Source organism: Equus quagga, chromosome 1 (genome assembly GCF_021613505.1).
Source record: "Equus quagga isolate Etosha38 chromosome 1, UCLA_HA_Equagga_1.0, whole genome shotgun sequence".
Classification (NCBI taxonomy): Eukaryota; Metazoa; Chordata; class Mammalia; order Perissodactyla; family Equidae; genus Equus; species Equus quagga.
The window spans coordinates 167,091,278-167,109,256 of NC_060267.1; the positions used below are offsets into that span (position 1 = coordinate 167,091,278).

Here is a 17,979-nt window from a genome sequence, read left to right on the forward strand (position 1 = left end):
AAGCAGAACAAATGTTAAGAATGTGAAGTCAGGGTCCCGCCCCATGGTGGAGTGGTTAAGTTTGCTTGCTCCGGATCGGATCCTGGGCATAGACCTATGCGCTGCTCCTCAGGCCATGCTGTGGTGGCATCCCATGTAGAGGAACTAGAATGACCTACAACTAGGATATTCAACTATGTACAGGGGCTTTGGGGAGGGGAAAAAAGAGGGAGATTGGCAACAGATGTTAGCTACGGGCCAATCTCCTCACGAAAAAAAAGAACGTGAAGTCAAACAGACTCAAACTTGAATCCCAGTTTCACCACTTAAGGGTTGTGAGACCTGGGACGAATAAATTTGATCTCTCTCAGCCTTGATTTTTCTCAGCTGCAAAATGGGTTTTAACAAACGTTAGAATTATTGACATCCTTATCATTGAGATCCGTTATACTTAAGGCATTATTACAGTGGTTGGCATGTAATAGACAATTTTGATAAATGATAACTTCAATATTATATTTTTCTAAATGTTACAGAACAGTAATATTCTGTCTTCTAGATTTTGAAGATGCTTAACAGCAACACAGAGAGCCCCTATTTGATATGGAACAATTCTACAAGAGCAGAACTACTTGAATTTCTTGAATCCCAACAAGAAAACATGATCAGAAAAGTATGTTATTGTTTTATAAATTTGTTGGGTAACTTACTCTAATGGAATCTGGAAATAGAACTTAGTATTGACGAAACAGAAACCCATTGTTTCTCCATTTGGTATTAATCAAGCCTGTAGCTTTTTACCACCCAATATTTGGCCCTTTAAGAATAGTGTTCTTATTTTATTTAATAACGCAATGGATTTTTTTGTTGTTGCTTTTGTTACCACTTACGTATAGCTGTCTTCTATTTTAACCAGTTTTTCTACCCAGAAGCCCTGTTTTAGTTGTCCTCTTTTCCCCAGTAAATCAAAATTGCTTTCTAGTATCAAAATTGAATAATTTCTCCTATCCTGCCACCTTCTGGTGGAGAAGCTATTAAGCCATGAAAAAAACAAAAGACAGTAGGATGGGGGATAAGGATAAGGCCTGGATGATAGACACACTAGATGGTTGAGTCTTGATGGTTTAAAAGATAATTCTGTTTGTGGGTTTAGAATTTATTAAAGAGTAACCATCACTGTTGTGTCTTGAATTATTGAAAATTTGCCTTGAACTCATTTCATGATAGTCGCTCAGCACTCTTTGTAGATAGAAGTTTTGGGAATTGCAGAGCTAGGGAGAACAGGTCACTCATTTCTATACATCATCTGTTCATCTGTTCTTTTACCAGAAGAGACATAATAACATCTTCTCTTTGCTTAGCAATTTACAATTTATTATATACTTTTACGTATTATTTCAGTCCAACCTGAATTCTGTGTGATTTCAACCTAAATCTTTATTGGGACTATTTTTCTCCCATTCCTCTTCTGTATCTTTTTCCTTTTCCTTAAATGAAAACGCTTCTTGATTTTTCAACCTATATAATATTACCCTGTCTTTTTTTTATTCAAAGAACCTGTTTTCCAGCACTTTCATTCAGTATATTACTTTTAAAAACTCAGTCCAAATGTATTCATTTCTTAGCTGTATCACTCTATATCTGACTAGGCTAGATGTCTACTGAGTGGAGAGAGAAGAGCCAAGTGTCATACTTGCTTCATAAATGGTAGCTATAACATACTTTATTGCCTGACCTCTGTTATCTTTTGAAATGTTAAAATGAGTTACAATATTAATCTTTGCACTTAAAAAATAATACAACTCTATGCCTGTTCCAGAGTCCATATTGCTGGTTATAAAGGTTAAAAGTGTGTTGCGTGCTGTGATGTGTATCCTACCACATTTTTCCTCACAGGAAAGTGAATGACTTTCAAGTTCTCTATCTGTTATGAAACTGAATATGGATAGATTTATAAACCAGACACTAATGATTCTGATTTTTATCTAATAGTCAATTTCTTTTTTAAAAGGGTGATTGTGACAAAACTTATGGATCAGAATTTGTCTACAGTGATCATGCCAAAGAACTTATTGTAGGGGAGATTTTTGTTAGGGTATATAATGAAGTCCCTACTTTCCAATTAGAGGTAAGCTCCCGACTTCTAGTTTTGTCTGTTAGCTTTGATCATTAGTTATTGAAAGCTACTAGTTTATTCACACTACATACATCGAAATAATGCCTGTTCTTTGCCAAATGATTTATACTAACCTGGGTCTCTGGTGGGGTGACTTTTGATAACTTATGAGCATCTTTATTTTGAATGTTGAACAGTTTAATTTTGTGGATTCATGAATAAGAAATTATTCCTTGCTCAGCTAGTCCTTATATTTTAATAGGTAATGCTGCCCCACTGTGTCATGTATATATGCCTTCAACTTACTAGTCTCTCATGGAAGTGCAAGGCCATTTACACACTCATTCTATCATGTAGAATATCCAACCATCAAATAGAAGTCCTTCTCTGGTCGATTATTAGAAGAAAAGTAAGAAAATACAGGTGGAGAACAAAGAGGTTTTTTAGAAGATGACTGGGGTCACACCAGGTCATCTCTTGTGCTGGTCCCTAATCACTTCCAGAAGCAAATGAGGAGCTTCTTTTTCTTCTTAGCGCTGGGGATCCTTTGGGAATTTTTCGTTGTAGTTTTCTGGGAGGGGGTGGCAGGAGGATTTGGCGATTGATTTATTTGTAAGGAGGGATTAAGTGAGGCTTTGTTTTAGAGGTTGCTTTTGGGAAAAAAGGAATTTACTAAACCACAATGTATATTATTTATCACAGAATAATAAATATAAATATCTGTTAAGCAGAATGAGTTCAGCGACTTGTGAAGTCTCTTTGAAAACTGTCCTTTGAATTTATATTCTAGATACATAGTTTTTAATATAAGAATATAACCAAATTGTAGAAGTTACATACCATGCTATCATTTACTTTGATTGGTTAAGGGAAGAGATCCTCTAATCTCAGAATTATTATACTAAGGTACTGATGGGCATATATCAGATCTCTGATTAACCCGGGACAAAAAAAATTGAGAAACACTTTCGATGAATGCAACTGGGTTTTGTTTCCTCCCCCTCCCCGTTTTTAATTCACAAGTGTGTTCTTGTGTGTGCACAATTTAATCACTCTTATAGCTTGAAGTTCTTTGTTTATTTATTTTTTTGCTGTGGAGTCTTTGTTATAAGTGATTTCTGCGAGCATACATGCTTTTAAATATTTCTCCACTCAACTTAGGTTCCAAAAGCGTTTGCTGCAAGTCTCTTGGATTATATAGGCTCCCAAGCCCAGTACCTCCACACATTCATGGCTCTCACGCATGCTGCAAAAGTGGAGTCAGAGCAACACGGAGATCGCTTGCCAAGAGTGGAGATGGCTTTGGAGGCCCTGAGAAATGTCATAAAATATAATCCAGGTGTGTGACCACCCTTGATCAGCGAGATCCTTACAGTAAAAGGTCCCTAAAAATTCCCATTCTGAGTTTTATCAGGGAAAATTATACTTGGTTATAATGTTTTACTTGGTAGTGTTGTACTTGGTATAACATTAGGAGGAATTGACCCCATAATATTTTTACCTATAAACCGTAGACTGGAAAGAGAAGTCAAGACACCATTAAAGGCAGTATTATAAAATGCGAAGAAAACTTCATCTCTTATTGTTTGGAGTTGGCATAGTAGAACATTACTAGCGGTGTCTTAGGTACAAAGAAATTGCAGCAAAGCAGGCAGTTGATTTGGGACTTATAAAAAATGAGAAAGGGCTTGCACAGAAATTTTATCTTGATAGCATCTATAAAGTTCATGTATCAGGATCACATGCTCTGTTGTAATTTAGAAGTATGATTTCTGTGTCATTAATTCATTTACGATAAATCTTACCTAGTAAGAAGTGTTTTGAAAATTCATCTAACAGTAACCTATTTACAGAATATTTTCAGACTTATCTTACAGGGCCTCAAAAAATAGCAAATTACAGTATATGTTTTATTACCATGTAGCGAAAGGAAAAATACACTGAACAAAACCTTAGCTTTAAATGTTTTTGTTTTATTTACAACAAAATGGTAGTAAATATATGAGATTAGGGTTTGAGGTAGGTGGGAATGGAAATAGCATTCAATTTTATGTACTTTCACAGGGAGTCCTTTGTATGTGCATGTCAGTTTGTAATGTAGTCCTCAAGTTGCGGAGTTCTAACTCCGTCTTAATTAAAAGCCAAATGGTGTCACACACTCTCCCAAAATATAATTAGGCTGAGGGGGGTACCTCTAAGGCTAAGATAAAGAATAAAATTACCACCTTACACCTTTTCTTTTTGAGTTGTGTTTGGAATGTGTATTTGATAAATTTCTTGTTTTTAGCCTGAGGGCTGGGGTGGGGATGGAAATGAAAAGAAAACCAACCTAAGAAACACTAGTGTCTTACTTTTTGCCTCTTAAGATTTGTTGCTGTTTAGAGATAGATACTTCACTCTCTTCGTGTCACAAATGTTGAGAGCAGGTTATCAGAGACTTATAATAGATAGTGACAGTAGTCTATATCAGTTTTATGAAGGTCTATAATTTAGAATTTTATTTCTTGGAAATAAAAAGTGAACATTTTATTCTTATTCCCTAGGCTCTGAAAGTGAATGCATTGGGCACTTTAAGTTAATATTTTCTCTTCTCCGAGTCCATGGAGCTGGTCAAGTGCAGCAACTAGCATTAGAGGTAAAAGAATTTTGTGCTAAAGCATATTGTCTTTCCTACCACTTACTATATATGGTTTGAGCCTTGATTAATGACCATCTGAAGTTGAATAGAAGTTTGCATGTGGTTTTTTTCATTTTGCCTATTAAGCCAATGAATATATTTTTAAAATTTGAATTAATATACTCATTTTGAAGAGCAGATATTGCACAATATTGTTCAAGTTGGTTCCCTCTGTGGCCATTCTTTGTCATGCGTTAGAACTTGGGATGCATTGTACAGTGTCATGTGCTGTGGGTTAGGGCATGGGCTTGACTCAGGAAGCTTGGAAGCCACAGGCAGCAAGAAAAGGAGGCAGGCTTTCCCTTATCTCTCAGTGTTGCTGCAGAGAGAGATGTTGAGACCAGGACACTGCTGGTTACATACTGTGGGTTTGTGTTCTAGAATACTGACCCTTCCACCTCCACCTTAGTTGCTGTCTATTCTCACGGGTCTAGTACATAAGCAGCCTTTCCAGTGAGGGTTACAGACAGGTTTCCAGTTAGGGTGTTTACAGGAGCTGTTTAGGAAAGTCAGCTGCCCAGAACCTGTGGGCCTTAGGGGTCCAAGAGAAGTTGGAGGACCCTCCTTCAAGAGAATGAAACCACTGGTCCCATGGGAAGCTGTTGGGAGCCTTTTCCTCTGGGAGAAGCAGAAAGTCCCTGGTCATAGGGGGCTTGTTGTCCAGGCAACCCAGAGTGAGCTCCCAGGATTGTTTTTCAGATGATCCTGCTCATTGTAACACACACAATTTATTATAAAGAACCAAATTCAACTCTCAGTAACAGGTTAATGAGTGGTTTATGAATGATCTGTATAACGGATTCTTAAATTGCATTTTGGCTTAAAAGAGATTTTTAATAAAATAGTAAAAGTTAAATTGGTCAAAAAGCTTAACAAGCATGTTCTTTTAATTGGAAAGCATGCTTTTCTACTTGGTTCTTTCAAGTACCTAGTAAATAGTTTAAAAAAGCATTGTTAAATCTGGGATACATTGCCTTGATCACATGGTTCAGGTTAAGTGACATTGGTCTTTAGATGTGTTCTGTAAGAGTTAGACTTGAGAGATCATCCTCTGTGAAAGAAAAACATGCCTATTTCTTTATAATGGAAAGATAGACCCAGTCTGTTCTGCGGGGTGCTGAGGACATTACTTTCTCCCTCTAAAAGCAAAGTAAAAGTCCCAGTAGTGAGGATCATTATCTTCCTAATCACTCCCCACCCTAGTTCTGGAGTATAAACTGGTGTAGGATCAAAGGCTTCCTATCAGCCTCAAAATTGTGAATTGGTGCTAAAATATTTGTTAGATCATTCTATTTCTTATCTCTAAATTAATAGGAAGCTAATGTACATAATATATACATGGGCATCAATTTTTGTTTCTCAAAAGATCAAAGTAATAAAGCCAATCTCTTAAAATTAAACTCTTTTTTAAAAATTAAATATTTTGTCCTAAACATTTTTCTCACTTTTGTGAAGCCTTAAATTTATTTAGGTCTGAATAATTTGACTTAATTTGATTTAGATCCAAAATTATTTCCCAAACTCTTAATATCCTGTTGATTAATTTTCAGGTTGTGAATATAGTGACATCTAACCAAGATTGTGTCAACAATATTGCTGAATCAATGGTTTTATCCAATTTATTGGCTCTCCTACATTCGTTGCCATCAAGTATGTATATTCACAAATAGAATTTTGTAAACCACAGCCAATGCGTAGAGGGGAGCGGTTACATAGATAATATAAAACCTCTCACATAATGTTATCCGTGTTTAGTTTTGCGATATTTTAAGTGTTATTCTTTAAATTAGATTTGTCTTCCTAATCATGTTTTACATAAGTCAATAAAATTATTTTGCATTTCCCATGTCAAAAGCTGAGAGTTGGAGGTGAGAGAGGTCTAAAAGCAAAGGAAAATAACCTAGGATTTTCATTTGCTGAGTGTAAGCTACACGTGAGTAATTGAGAATTGACTAACATTCCATGGGTTATAAAGGATGACAGAAAAAAATGCTTGAGATAAAAATTACCTTGTGTTCAGCTTAGAGTTCAGTCCTGTGTTATTTATCCTTTACCAATGTCACTGAGTGAGATCAATTTAAAAAATATACCAACCTGATTTCTTGAATACACCCTGCACTAATATAGGCTCCTTATAAATTGTATAGTTGTCTAGCATAATAGTGTGTACTTATGCTGGAATCAACCTTGAGGTTGCTTTTCAAAGGCAATTGCACTGTAACTCCAGCTTCACTCTGTCAGAATACATTGCTCAGTCGGCTTTGCCAACCCCTTGGAAGTCATGTTAATCTTGGCTCTTCACCTGTCCACCTCCTTGAGAGCAAGAACCTGTCTCATTCATTTTATGCCCCAGGGCCTTGCACATGTTAAGTGTTTCTTTTATGTTCAGTGAATTGAATAGAGTTAGATTTCCATTGAATAAAAATGACATGTCTGAAATAGCTCTTTAAAATGACAACTTTTGGGACCGGCCTGGTGGCGCAGTGGTTAAGTTCGCATGTTCCTCTTTGATGGCCCGGGGTTTGCCGGTTCTCATCCCAGGTGTGGATTTGGCACCACTTGGCAAGCCACGCTATGGTAGGTGTCCCACATATAAAGTAGGGGAAGATAGGCACAGATGTTGGCTCAGGGCCAGTCTTCCTCAGCAAAAAGAGGAGGATTGGCAGCAGATGTTAGCTCACGGCTAATCTTCTGAAAAAATAAGTAAGTAAATAAAATGACAACTTTTGAAAGTCATTTGAAGATTATTTTTATCATGCCTATAACCTTAGTTGGTTTTTCTTTCTTTATTGGATTTTAATAGCTTTGTGAGACTTCAAACAATGCAAAATTTAACTGACTGATGACGTAAAGAATGTTGCAGAAGTCTTGGTTTGAAAGTTTAACTTTGTATTTATATCTGATTTATATAATGCAGTCACTATTTTAATCTTATAGGTAAAATAGCTGACATCTAGATATCTCAGCCTAGTCTACTATCATTTATATTTTAGATTGAATTATCTGTCTCTCACTGTTTGTTGAGGGACATTAAATACATAAAATTTTTAACCTTCCTCCATCCCTTCCAAAGGCTTGTTTTCCTTTGAAACTGCGTTTAGAGCAGTGGTGAGTTTTCATGAAGTATTGTTGCTTTTAGGAATCTCCTTTTGAATGTTTGTTCTCTTGCATGTTAACTTAGACCCGTCTAGCTCCCAGCCTTTGTTGTTGCTTCGTCTCAGCCTAATACTTGGCAGCCTCCACCCTTTCTGCCAACTCTTACTCCTTTGGTCACCTGTCTGTCATTGCCATTTGACTCTAGAAGAGTAAAGGCCAGTAGCCCAGTATACTTCGATGACAAGGGGTAAGAGGTGCATACACTGTCCAGAAGGATGCTAACATGTCGTAGATTGGAACAGTGTCTTGCAACTGCCTCTTCCTGCTCATTTCTCTAAGGCAGTAGCATCAGATGAAAATCTTAGATGCCTGACCAACATGTCTTCAGGGTGTCAGGAGGTGAGAAGATTTTGTTTGTGTGGTGAACAATGAGATAGGAAGACAGTATAACACATTGATTACGCATGTAGACTTTGGAGTCAGACAGACCTCTATATGAAAACCCACTATACCACCCACTAGCTGTGAAACCATGGGCTGGTTAAACTGGGCCTCCACTTCTTCATTCATAACAAGGCCATGATCATTCATACCTGTCTCTCAGGCTGTTGTGCAGATTTAAATATGATGCCCCATGTAGAACACCTAGTTCAGTGGCTGGCACAGAGTCAACACCTAGAAAATGTAAGCTAACGTGATGGTGCATTCTTTGAAATGTATTTTACTCTGCAGGTCGTCAGCTTGTTCTGGAAACTCTTTATGCTTTGACATCAAGTACGAAAATAATTAAAGAAGCAATGGCAAAAGGTAATGTATAGAGTGCTTTCTCCTCCAATCATGTTCAGTAATGACGAAGCTTATCTTGAGCTGCTTTGTATAGTCTGATAACCCAGAGGAGTGCTTTCGAAGACTTAACAGTTTTTAAAAAATCCAACTGCATTGAGTTGAAATACAGTTGAAAATGAATTCTACTGATTAGAATAGTCATATTCTTTATGTGTAGTATAAACACTAATTCTTTTTTTCCTTCATAGGAGCTTTGATTTATTTACTAGATATGTTCTGCAATTCAACACATCCACAGGTTCGAGCCCAAACTGCGGAACTTTTTGCTAAAATGACAGCAGATAAACTAATAGGTCCAAAGGTGAGCAAAAATAGGTTCTGAAAAAGAAATTAGTTATTAAAGCTTTATTACTTTAATACTGATTTCATGAAGTTGACCGAAGTCTGAGATGATGAAGATAAGGAAATGATTTGATGTGAAAGTTGAAAGATTGACATACCTGACATTATCCCTACATGTTACTAGCTTGAGAAAAATTGTAGTTGGGGAAGCCTGCACTAGAATTGAGAAGTCTTAAGAAAGTGTTTGGATTATGGCAATAAACTGTTCGTCTCTCTTGAAGAAAGAACAAAAATATATTTAGGTTGTGAGAGAAGTTAGTTAGGTTATGTTAGACTTTCACACTGCGAGAATTGGCCTGTGGAAGTAGCTAGTGAAGGAGTTGGTGATCTATGTCCTTGTATACTCCACCTCTGTGTTAGGAAGGTTATACCACCCTTGGGAGGTCCGTACAGGCATGTGAGTTTAACGGCACCTCTGCCACCCCATTCTGTAGGGAGATCTTTCATGCAGAATCTGGAGATGATCAGATGATCTCTGGAACCGTGGTCCAGTTTGCAGAGCAGGAACCTGTTAAAACAGTACTTCTAAATAGAATTCCATCCAGACACAGGTGTAATCAAAGTCCTCTTCTTCTGTGACTAAATCAGTTTCACAAGAAGCAATGCTCACTGAAGCACTGTCTGTGCCGGCCCACCCAGCAGCACCTTAGAGACGTGGGGGCACCATGAAATAAGGCCTTCGTTTCCAGAGTCTGATTCTATGTCTGTAAAGCAAGTTGAATTGAGTTGTTTTTTTCTTGCCATTTCTCTCGATCTAGGTAATGAGAATCTGTCAAAGGATCTGGAACAGTTTTACTCTGGGAATAAGGTTGATAGTCTATCATCAGCAGGGTTGATGAGATATGAGGGAGATTACGTTTGGATCACTGTAGAAAGGTCCATAAAAGTATGGATATTCATGTTTCATAGTGAGTTTTCTTAAAGCTAGAGTTAGGTAGCACATAATTGTAATATCTAATACTACATTTCAAATAATGTTTTAGATGTTTAAAATAAATATGTACTGGAAATTGACTTTGAGCTCTTCAGTAATTTTTTGACCTTTGAAATACATGAGGGACAAATTTTATCAAGGTGAATATATTTACACTTAAATTTTCTGTATGGCAAAAATACAAGTATCAGCTCTTTAATTATTGAGTGATTTGCAGCAAGAGATTCTAGAACTGGAGTCAGGAAACTTTTTTTTTGGTAACAGCTTTATTGAGATATAATTGACATAGTTAGGCAACCACAATCAATTTTAGAATATTTTCATCAACCCATGAAAAATACCCATTCTCTTTAGCAGTCACTCCCCATACCCCCTCCTCCCAGTACGTGGCAACCACTAACCTGCTTTCTGTCTCTGTAGATTTGCCTATTCTGGGCATTTCACATAAATGGAATCATACAATATGTGGTCTTTTGTGACTGGCTTCTGTTACTTAGCATAATGTTTTCAAGGTTCATCCATATTGTAGCAAGTATCAGTATTTCACTCCCTTCAGTTGCCAAATAATATTCCATTGTATAGCTATACCACATTCTGTTTTTCCATTTGTCAGTTGATGGTCATATGGATTGTTTCTACTCTTTGGCTATTCTGAATAATGCTACTGGTGAACATTTGTGTCCAAATTTTTGTGTGGATATGTGTTTTTATTTCTCTGAGAGTAGAATTTCTGGATCATATGGTAACACTATGTTTAACTTTTCAAGGAGTTGTCAGACTGTTTTCCAAAGCAGCTACACCATTTTACCTTGTCCAAAGCAATGTGTGAGGTACCTGATTTCTTTACATCTTCTCTAACACTTATTATATATCTTTTTTGATTATAGCCATCCTACTGGGTATGAAGTGGTATCTCATGGTCTTGATTTGCATTTCCCTGGTGGTTATTGATGTTGGATATCTTTTCATATGCTTATTGGCCATTTATACATCTTTTTTAGAGAAATGTCTATTTACATCCTTTGCTCATTTTTTAATTGGGTTATTTGTGTTTTTGCTATTGAGTTGTAATTGTTCCTTATATGTTCTGGATACCAATCCCTTACCAGATGTATGATTTGCAAATATTTTCTCCCATTTTGTGGATGTCCTTCCACTTTCTTGATGGTGTCTTTTGAAACACAAAAGTTCTTAATTTTGATGAAGTTCAATCTTATTTTTTTCGTTGTCATTGTTGCAGCTTATGCTTTTGATGTCATATCTAAGAAACCATTGCCTAATCCAAGGTTACAAAAATCTGTGCCTATGTTTTCTCCTAACAGTTTTATAGTTTTAGCTCTTGTATTTATGTTTTAGATCCATTTGAGTTAATTTTTCTACATTGTGTGAGGTAGAGGTGGGGCTAGTAAACTTTTTCTGTAAAGGGGCATATAGTAAATACTTTATCCTTTGTGGGCCATGTGATCTCGGTCACAGATACTTAACTCTGCCATTTTAACAGGAAAAAGCCAGAAATAGTAACTGTACAAATGTGTGTGGCTGTGTTCCACTAAAACTTTATATGCAAAAATAGGTGGCAGGCCAGGTTTGGCTCCTGGTTTGCCAACGGTTGTTCTAGAATAGCTGACTGACCTGGCCATAACTTGGAAGGCTTACAGCCGAAGAATTTGCATTATGTATATTTTTTTACTTAAATGTTTAATGTATGCACACGAGCAAGTGATCACTTCCTGTTTGAATTCTGTGGTGACCAAGAAAAGTGACATACTGCTTATTGTGTGGATGCTCTCTACCATCTAAGTGACATTGTTTTCTTTAGTTCATTGGCTGCTAGGAAGTTCAGAGCTAAATTTGTAGTATATCACTAGCAATTATACGGAACTTTTGATGTTTCCTTTGTGTACTGACTTCATACTATTCTCAGTCATTCAAGTTTTTTTGAATATCTGCTGTGAGCCAGGGGCTGAGAATGCAAGCAATGAGCAAGACAGGTTGGGCCAGGGAAGGTTCCGTAAGGATGAGATTTGAGCACAGACTTAAATGACATAAAAGAGGGAAAACCATGTAAAGACCTGAGGAAAACTTACCGTCCCAACCTTCATTTTCCCTTTGTCCTTATGCCTCACGCTAATTTTCAATTATGTGTATGTATTTATTGGTTGTATTTTTTTTAAAGCTTCTTTTTAAATCCTTTTTGGAGAAAGGTACAGTATAATATAAAACATAGTACAGCAAATAAATCTGCTAAAAAATACTTGTCAGACAAAGGTAGCATGAGAAAAATTTGTTTGTAAGGGTGGGGAGCATGGGGGAAGAGTTGGAGGGACAGGCCAGCTAAGGGTGTTCTGTGAAGAGGGAACAGCATGTTTGAGGTGTGATCCGGCGGGGTGTGTTCTGGGAACTATACACATCAGTGATAGTAATTTCTTAGTTTCTTAAATTTGAGGCAGAGAATGGAGATGAAACTGGATAGGTAAGTAGGAGGAGGTTGTAGTGACCCTTGTTAAAGTTACCATTGCATAACAAAGGTTTATCTATTCTCCCCTCCCGAGCTTATGGATAATAGTTACATCCCACACCAACCACAGCACACATGACAGCAGTATTCTACCTTAGAGAAATGCGAAGTAAACCAAATACGAAGATGTTTCCAATAGGTTTTTTTCTTTCTCAACCCCCTCACATAGGTTCGAATTACGTTAATGAAGTTTCTACCAAGTGTTTTCATGGATGCCATGAGAGACAACCCCGAAGCTGCTGTACATATTTTTGAAGGAACTCATGAAAATCCTGAGTTAATTTGGAATGATAGTTCCAGAGATAAAGTGTCCACAACAGTTAGAGAAATGATGCTAGAGTAAGTAAAGGCACACATAATGGCTTAGGGCCTTCAGGTGGAATCACCGGGAAGGGCAAACGATTCCCACTTTGTCTGTCACCTGTCTGAGACTTATTCTGAAGGCTAATCAAAGTGTCTCCTGTGACTGAAGTATTTCCCCTTCCCCCTTTTTTTCCCCAAGGCACTTTAAAAATCAGCGAGACAACCCTGATGTAAACTGGAAGGTAAAAATCTACTTTTATTCAGAAGAAAGAATTTTATGTTTTACTGTATTTTTTGTTGATTTGTTGTTTTTTTTTAAAGTCCTGCTGAATCAGTTTAATGCCAACTTATTAGATACTTTGTCATTAAGACATTTAGGTCTCCCCCTGGGAAATGTCTTAAACATAAAAGTAGGAATACTTGCTTTTGAAATAAGTGATTAATCAAGCATCTTTTCTGAATTTTATTAAGAGAAAATAAAACAATAATTATCATTTGATTATATTAATGACTATTTAAAGACTAGTTAATTTCATAAATATTTCTTTAATAGGGTTTGCATTTCTTGCTTAATGTACCGCTAATGATAAGTGAGTTGACTGTGGTTCTTTCTCTATTTAAAGTTGCCTGAAGATTTTGCCGTGGTGTTTGGCGAAGCAGAGGGTGAACTTGCTGTTGGAGGAGTTTTCTTGAGAATCTTTATTGCACAACCAGCTTGGGTTCTAAGAAAGCCTAGAGAATTTCTTATTGCACTGCTAGAAAAATTAACTGAGCTCTTGGAGAAGAACAATCCTCATGTAAGCTTCAGCCATCAGCAAAACATTTCAAATAGTTTGCTGAACATACTGATAGTGTTTGTCTTAAAACACCGTCCTCATTGACCACAGATTAAGAATTGGCTACCTCTTTCAATATAGTAGCTACATTTAAACTGAGATGTGTCTGTTCATCTTCTTTGGCCATGTTTAGAAGTGAAACTCCTTAGTAAAATGGTTATTTCTGAGCGAAAATTGGAGATATCTATGTTAAAAAGATGCTATTTCTGACAATTGTAGAAGCTCTGAAAGAAGGTTTCTGCCCCCCCATTTTCAATGATTGTATAATTTTAATGAGAAACCTAAATATTCAGTGTAGAAGCCTAAATGGAAGTGTGTCCTGCTAGGGCACGTTCTTCACTCAGCTTTCTATCTCTGGCAGGGATGACCCTAGTTAAAGAAATAGACAGAGTAGTAACTACATGAGTGAACCCTGTACCTGTGCTCAAAGCTGAAGACTACCAGGAAAGCAGCAGTGAGTGAGCAAGTAGGCTTGGTGTTGGTTTGGTGAGTCAGAAACCTGATAGCATGTAAGGTTTTTGTTACTTGAACCTTTAGATTGGCGGTAACTGAGGCACGTGATTGCTGTTGAATTAAACAGCCTGGCTATAGAGCAAGGTGATTCAGAGACCGAGCTGTGTTGTTAGATGGTCCTGGACCCCACACCAGCTCCACCCCCGACTAGCTCTGTGACCTTGGACAATACCTAATGACTTTGCCTGAGTTGCCACATTTATAGAATGATCACAGCATCTGCCCCTAAGGCTGAGGTTTTAATGAGTTTTGATATATGTGGATTCCTTAGCGTAATGTCTGGCTCATGTCGAGTCCTTAGAAATTAGTAGTTACTGTCATTAGCTTAGCAAAACTTTTAAAAAAATATTATTAGTATGCCAAATATTTATGTATGTTTCTTTCCATAATCATATTTTCTCTTTACTAGGATTTTTACTGCATCCAAACTTTGCTTAAAAAATGAAATCCTCAAAAGTAGAAACTCTAATTAGAAAGGCAAAAACACAAAATATTTTCCTCCTATATCACCTTTCTTTTTGGGCACATCCCTGGGTTTCCATGTTCATTTAAGATGCAGTATATTATGGATATATATATGTCCGCATATAATGGTATAAGTTATAGGTCTTTGTAATCCATTATCTGCAGTGGAAAGTGCATTATGGCAGCAGGCATGTTAAATAGTAGGATTTTTTAATAGAACTGGGGAAAACATTTTACTAGTTCTACGTTCTCCTGAATTACTGGTGTTCTTTGATTCTGTCATTTCTGTATTATCTAAAAATTTCTAGTAATATCTTTTGGGAGATGATCTTTTAAACCTGCAATAGAAATGTGATGTGACCTTGCCCAGTGAAAGACTGCTTAGATTAAGATACCAAATTCTTAAATTTATTTTGAAGTCTACCTTTTATCAAGACAGGGATGTTTGTTCTTCTCTTAGGATTTGTGAATCAATTTTCAAGTATCAGCACTTAGAACTTGTGGATCCTTAGTTTTGAACACCAAATAATTGCTAAGGATGTTTAGGACTTTATCAGTATTTTACAGTTTGTTTGTTTGCTTTACACCCTTCAGGGAGAAACTCTGGAAACTTTGACAACGGCAACAGTGTGTCTCTTCAGTGCACAACCTCAGCTGGCTGATCAGGTCCCACCATTGGGCCATCTTCCCAAAGTTATCCAGGCGATGAATCATAGGAACAATGCCATTCCTAAGAGTGCCATTCGTGTTATCCATGCCCTGTCTGAAAACGAGGTATTGATGAATCCATTTAGTAGCTTATAGCCCTACAATGTATCTGTGCTCCTTCTTCCTCACTAATGTACCTTGCATTATAAATCCCCTTCCTACCATGTGCCTTTCTGCATAGGAACCACATGGTATTGTAACAATTCTTAAATCAGTTTAGTGATAGAATTAATAGGAGACTGAATTTGACTCAGTTCATTATTAAACTTGAACTGAGTGTAGGTTTTTCATATGTTTTATTGTTACGGTGTTTACTATGTAAAATATTGCTCTTCTTCAAGTAATCTTCTCTTTTTGGGCACCCAGCTGTGTGTTCGAGCCATGGCATCTTTAGAGACCATTGGCCCACTGATGAATGGAATGAAAAAGCGACCAGATACCATTGGTCTAGGCTGTGAAGCAATTAATCGAATGTTTCAGAAGGAGCAGAATGAATTAGTAGCACAAGTAAGTGACTTTCTAGATCCAGCACTGTTTTAGGAAAGCAGACATACCAGACAAATAGATTTCCACTTACTTAGCACTGATTTGGTTTCCCTGACTTAGGTTTAGCTTAGGTTTGGCAGAGAGGTAATTTGTGAGTTTGTGTATGCACAAAATTTTATATTTTATACACACACACACAGGCACACATGTATATACACACACAGAAAGGTGGCACAGCTCCCAAAAATCTCACCAGTGTCAAAGTACTTTTGTGGTGTTTAAATCTTAAATTTTGCTCATTTACTTAAGCATTTATCCTTAGTTTCCTTTGTAAAATTTGCTTCATCCTCTTTGGAAAGATTCTTCCAGTTTATTGACCCCTTTGTTTTTTAAGTCATGTTTAAGAAACATGCCAAGATTTTTATTGTCCTTTTCAAAGAGACCACCCACTAATGAATATAAGTCTTGGTGGGTACCAGTGTAGAGTTAGACGGACACTGAAGGAACGAAAAAGTGTATGATAAATTTCGAAATCATTGTGAAAGTGATCTTTCTAAAATATAACTCAAATATAACTGGGTCACTCTTCATCTTAAAATCCTTCAGTGGTTTCCTATTACCTGCCAGATGACGAAGTGACATCTGACATCCTTAGCCTAAATACAAGGCCCTGCATTTCTATTATCTGGCCCTCCTTTTTCTCCCAGCCCCTTTTCCTCTCACATCTCTCCTCACCCCCCAACCTGCACCCACCCAAACCCCACCCCTCATTTAGGCAGATAAGTGTTGGGTACATCTCAAGGAGATAATTGGTTGCTCTGAGGTTCAAACTTAGGATTGGCTTGAGGATTGGAAAGAACATAAACTAGTTCCACCACTTGGTGGCTCTGTGACCTCAGGCGTGATACGTAACCTTGCAGTGCTCAGATTTGTCATCTATAAGATAAAGTTATGACTACCTCACAGGGTTGTTATGAGAATAATATCTATAAAAAGAAGTACCCTCACTAAATGTTAGTTACTTCTACCCCTTTGAGTTTCAGAGTGGGCAGTGAAAATTGTATCATACTAGAGTATTATTTAGCCTTTATTAGGCTGATAGGAAATATATGGTGAATGCAAGGGTTGATTTAAGATAATGTGAAAAAAATATTAGGATACATCAGATATTGTTGCCAAATAGTATAATGTCATTAGAGGAGGGAGCCCAGTGTGGTGGCTAAAAGCTCAATCTACGCTTCGTCAGTCAAGACAGAGATTGCATCGCTGCCCAGCTCTGACTGTTAAATGTTTCACCCTCCATGCCTTGATTTTTCTATCAGTAATATTGTGCCTACATTGTTAGGTGTTGGATTAAATAAAATAATCAATGTGTAGCATTTAGAAAAGTTGATGGCACAGAATAAAATCTCATTAAAGAATGCCATTTTATTAGACACAAAAAAAATCTGCATTTGGCATTAAAATAAAGTGGGTTAAAAAATTATTTCTTCAGTGGATTGTTACTTTTTTTTCAGCATATACATATGCTTAATATTCTCTTCTAGGCCCTGAAAGCAGATTTGGTCCCATACCTCTTAAAGTTACTTGAAGGCATTGGCCTTGAACATCTGGACAGCCCAGCAGCCACTAAGGCTCAGATTGTTAAAGCTCTCAAGGCCATGACTCGAAGCCTGCAGCATGGAGAACAGGTGAGTCTGCACAGAGGCGGCTTGGATCTGCCAATTACAGGCATCCTCAAAGCCAAGAGTCCTGGCCATGTACAATCCACACACCTCTGCTCGGGTTCCATTTACAGATGTGCTGCTCTCGGCTATAACTGGAGCAGATCCCGAGACCAAGGATGGACTAGCATAGCTGCCTCATAGCCAGTGAAAGAACACAAACTAGATACTCAAATAGTCACCCATGATAGTGATAGCACGTTGTACATTTTAGGAAGAAAAATGCCAAAATTCTTCAGCATAGAAGAATATTGAGTTTTTAATGCTGGTTAAGGTTAACTTTCAGTTCTAGGAGTTGTTGGATAGTGATAACCACATTCATTAACCATCACATAATGCCATTTTGAAAGATACAGAACATCATTTTAGTTTCATTTCCTTTCTGTATTAGCACTTATACAGTGTTGGTTTCCTTTTTGTTGTGACTTAGATATAT

General features: G+C 37.1%; 1 protein-coding gene across 2 annotated transcripts in view; it reads left to right on the forward strand.

Moving 5' to 3' along the window:
- DNAJC13 (DnaJ heat shock protein family (Hsp40) member C13) overlaps window positions 1–17,979 on the forward strand; it is a 110,566-nt gene that overhangs the window by 84,143 nt on the left and 8,444 nt on the right. For both annotated transcript variants that reach the window (XM_046661274.1, XM_046661285.1), the window contains 13 exons: window positions 539–652; window positions 1,991–2,107; window positions 3,257–3,434; window positions 4,639–4,730; window positions 6,323–6,422; window positions 8,601–8,675; window positions 8,903–9,015; window positions 12,678–12,847; window positions 13,011–13,053; window positions 13,435–13,608; window positions 15,220–15,399; window positions 15,700–15,840; window positions 17,367–17,510. In XM_046661274.1, the coding sequence (XP_046517230.1) occupies window positions 539–652; window positions 1,991–2,107; window positions 3,257–3,434; window positions 4,639–4,730; window positions 6,323–6,422; window positions 8,601–8,675; window positions 8,903–9,015; window positions 12,678–12,847; window positions 13,011–13,053; window positions 13,435–13,608; window positions 15,220–15,399; window positions 15,700–15,840; window positions 17,367–17,510 (1,641 nt within the window). The remainder of the gene's footprint in view (window positions 1–538; window positions 653–1,990; window positions 2,108–3,256; window positions 3,435–4,638; window positions 4,731–6,322; window positions 6,423–8,600; window positions 8,676–8,902; window positions 9,016–12,677; window positions 12,848–13,010; window positions 13,054–13,434; window positions 13,609–15,219; window positions 15,400–15,699; window positions 15,841–17,366; window positions 17,511–17,979) is intronic.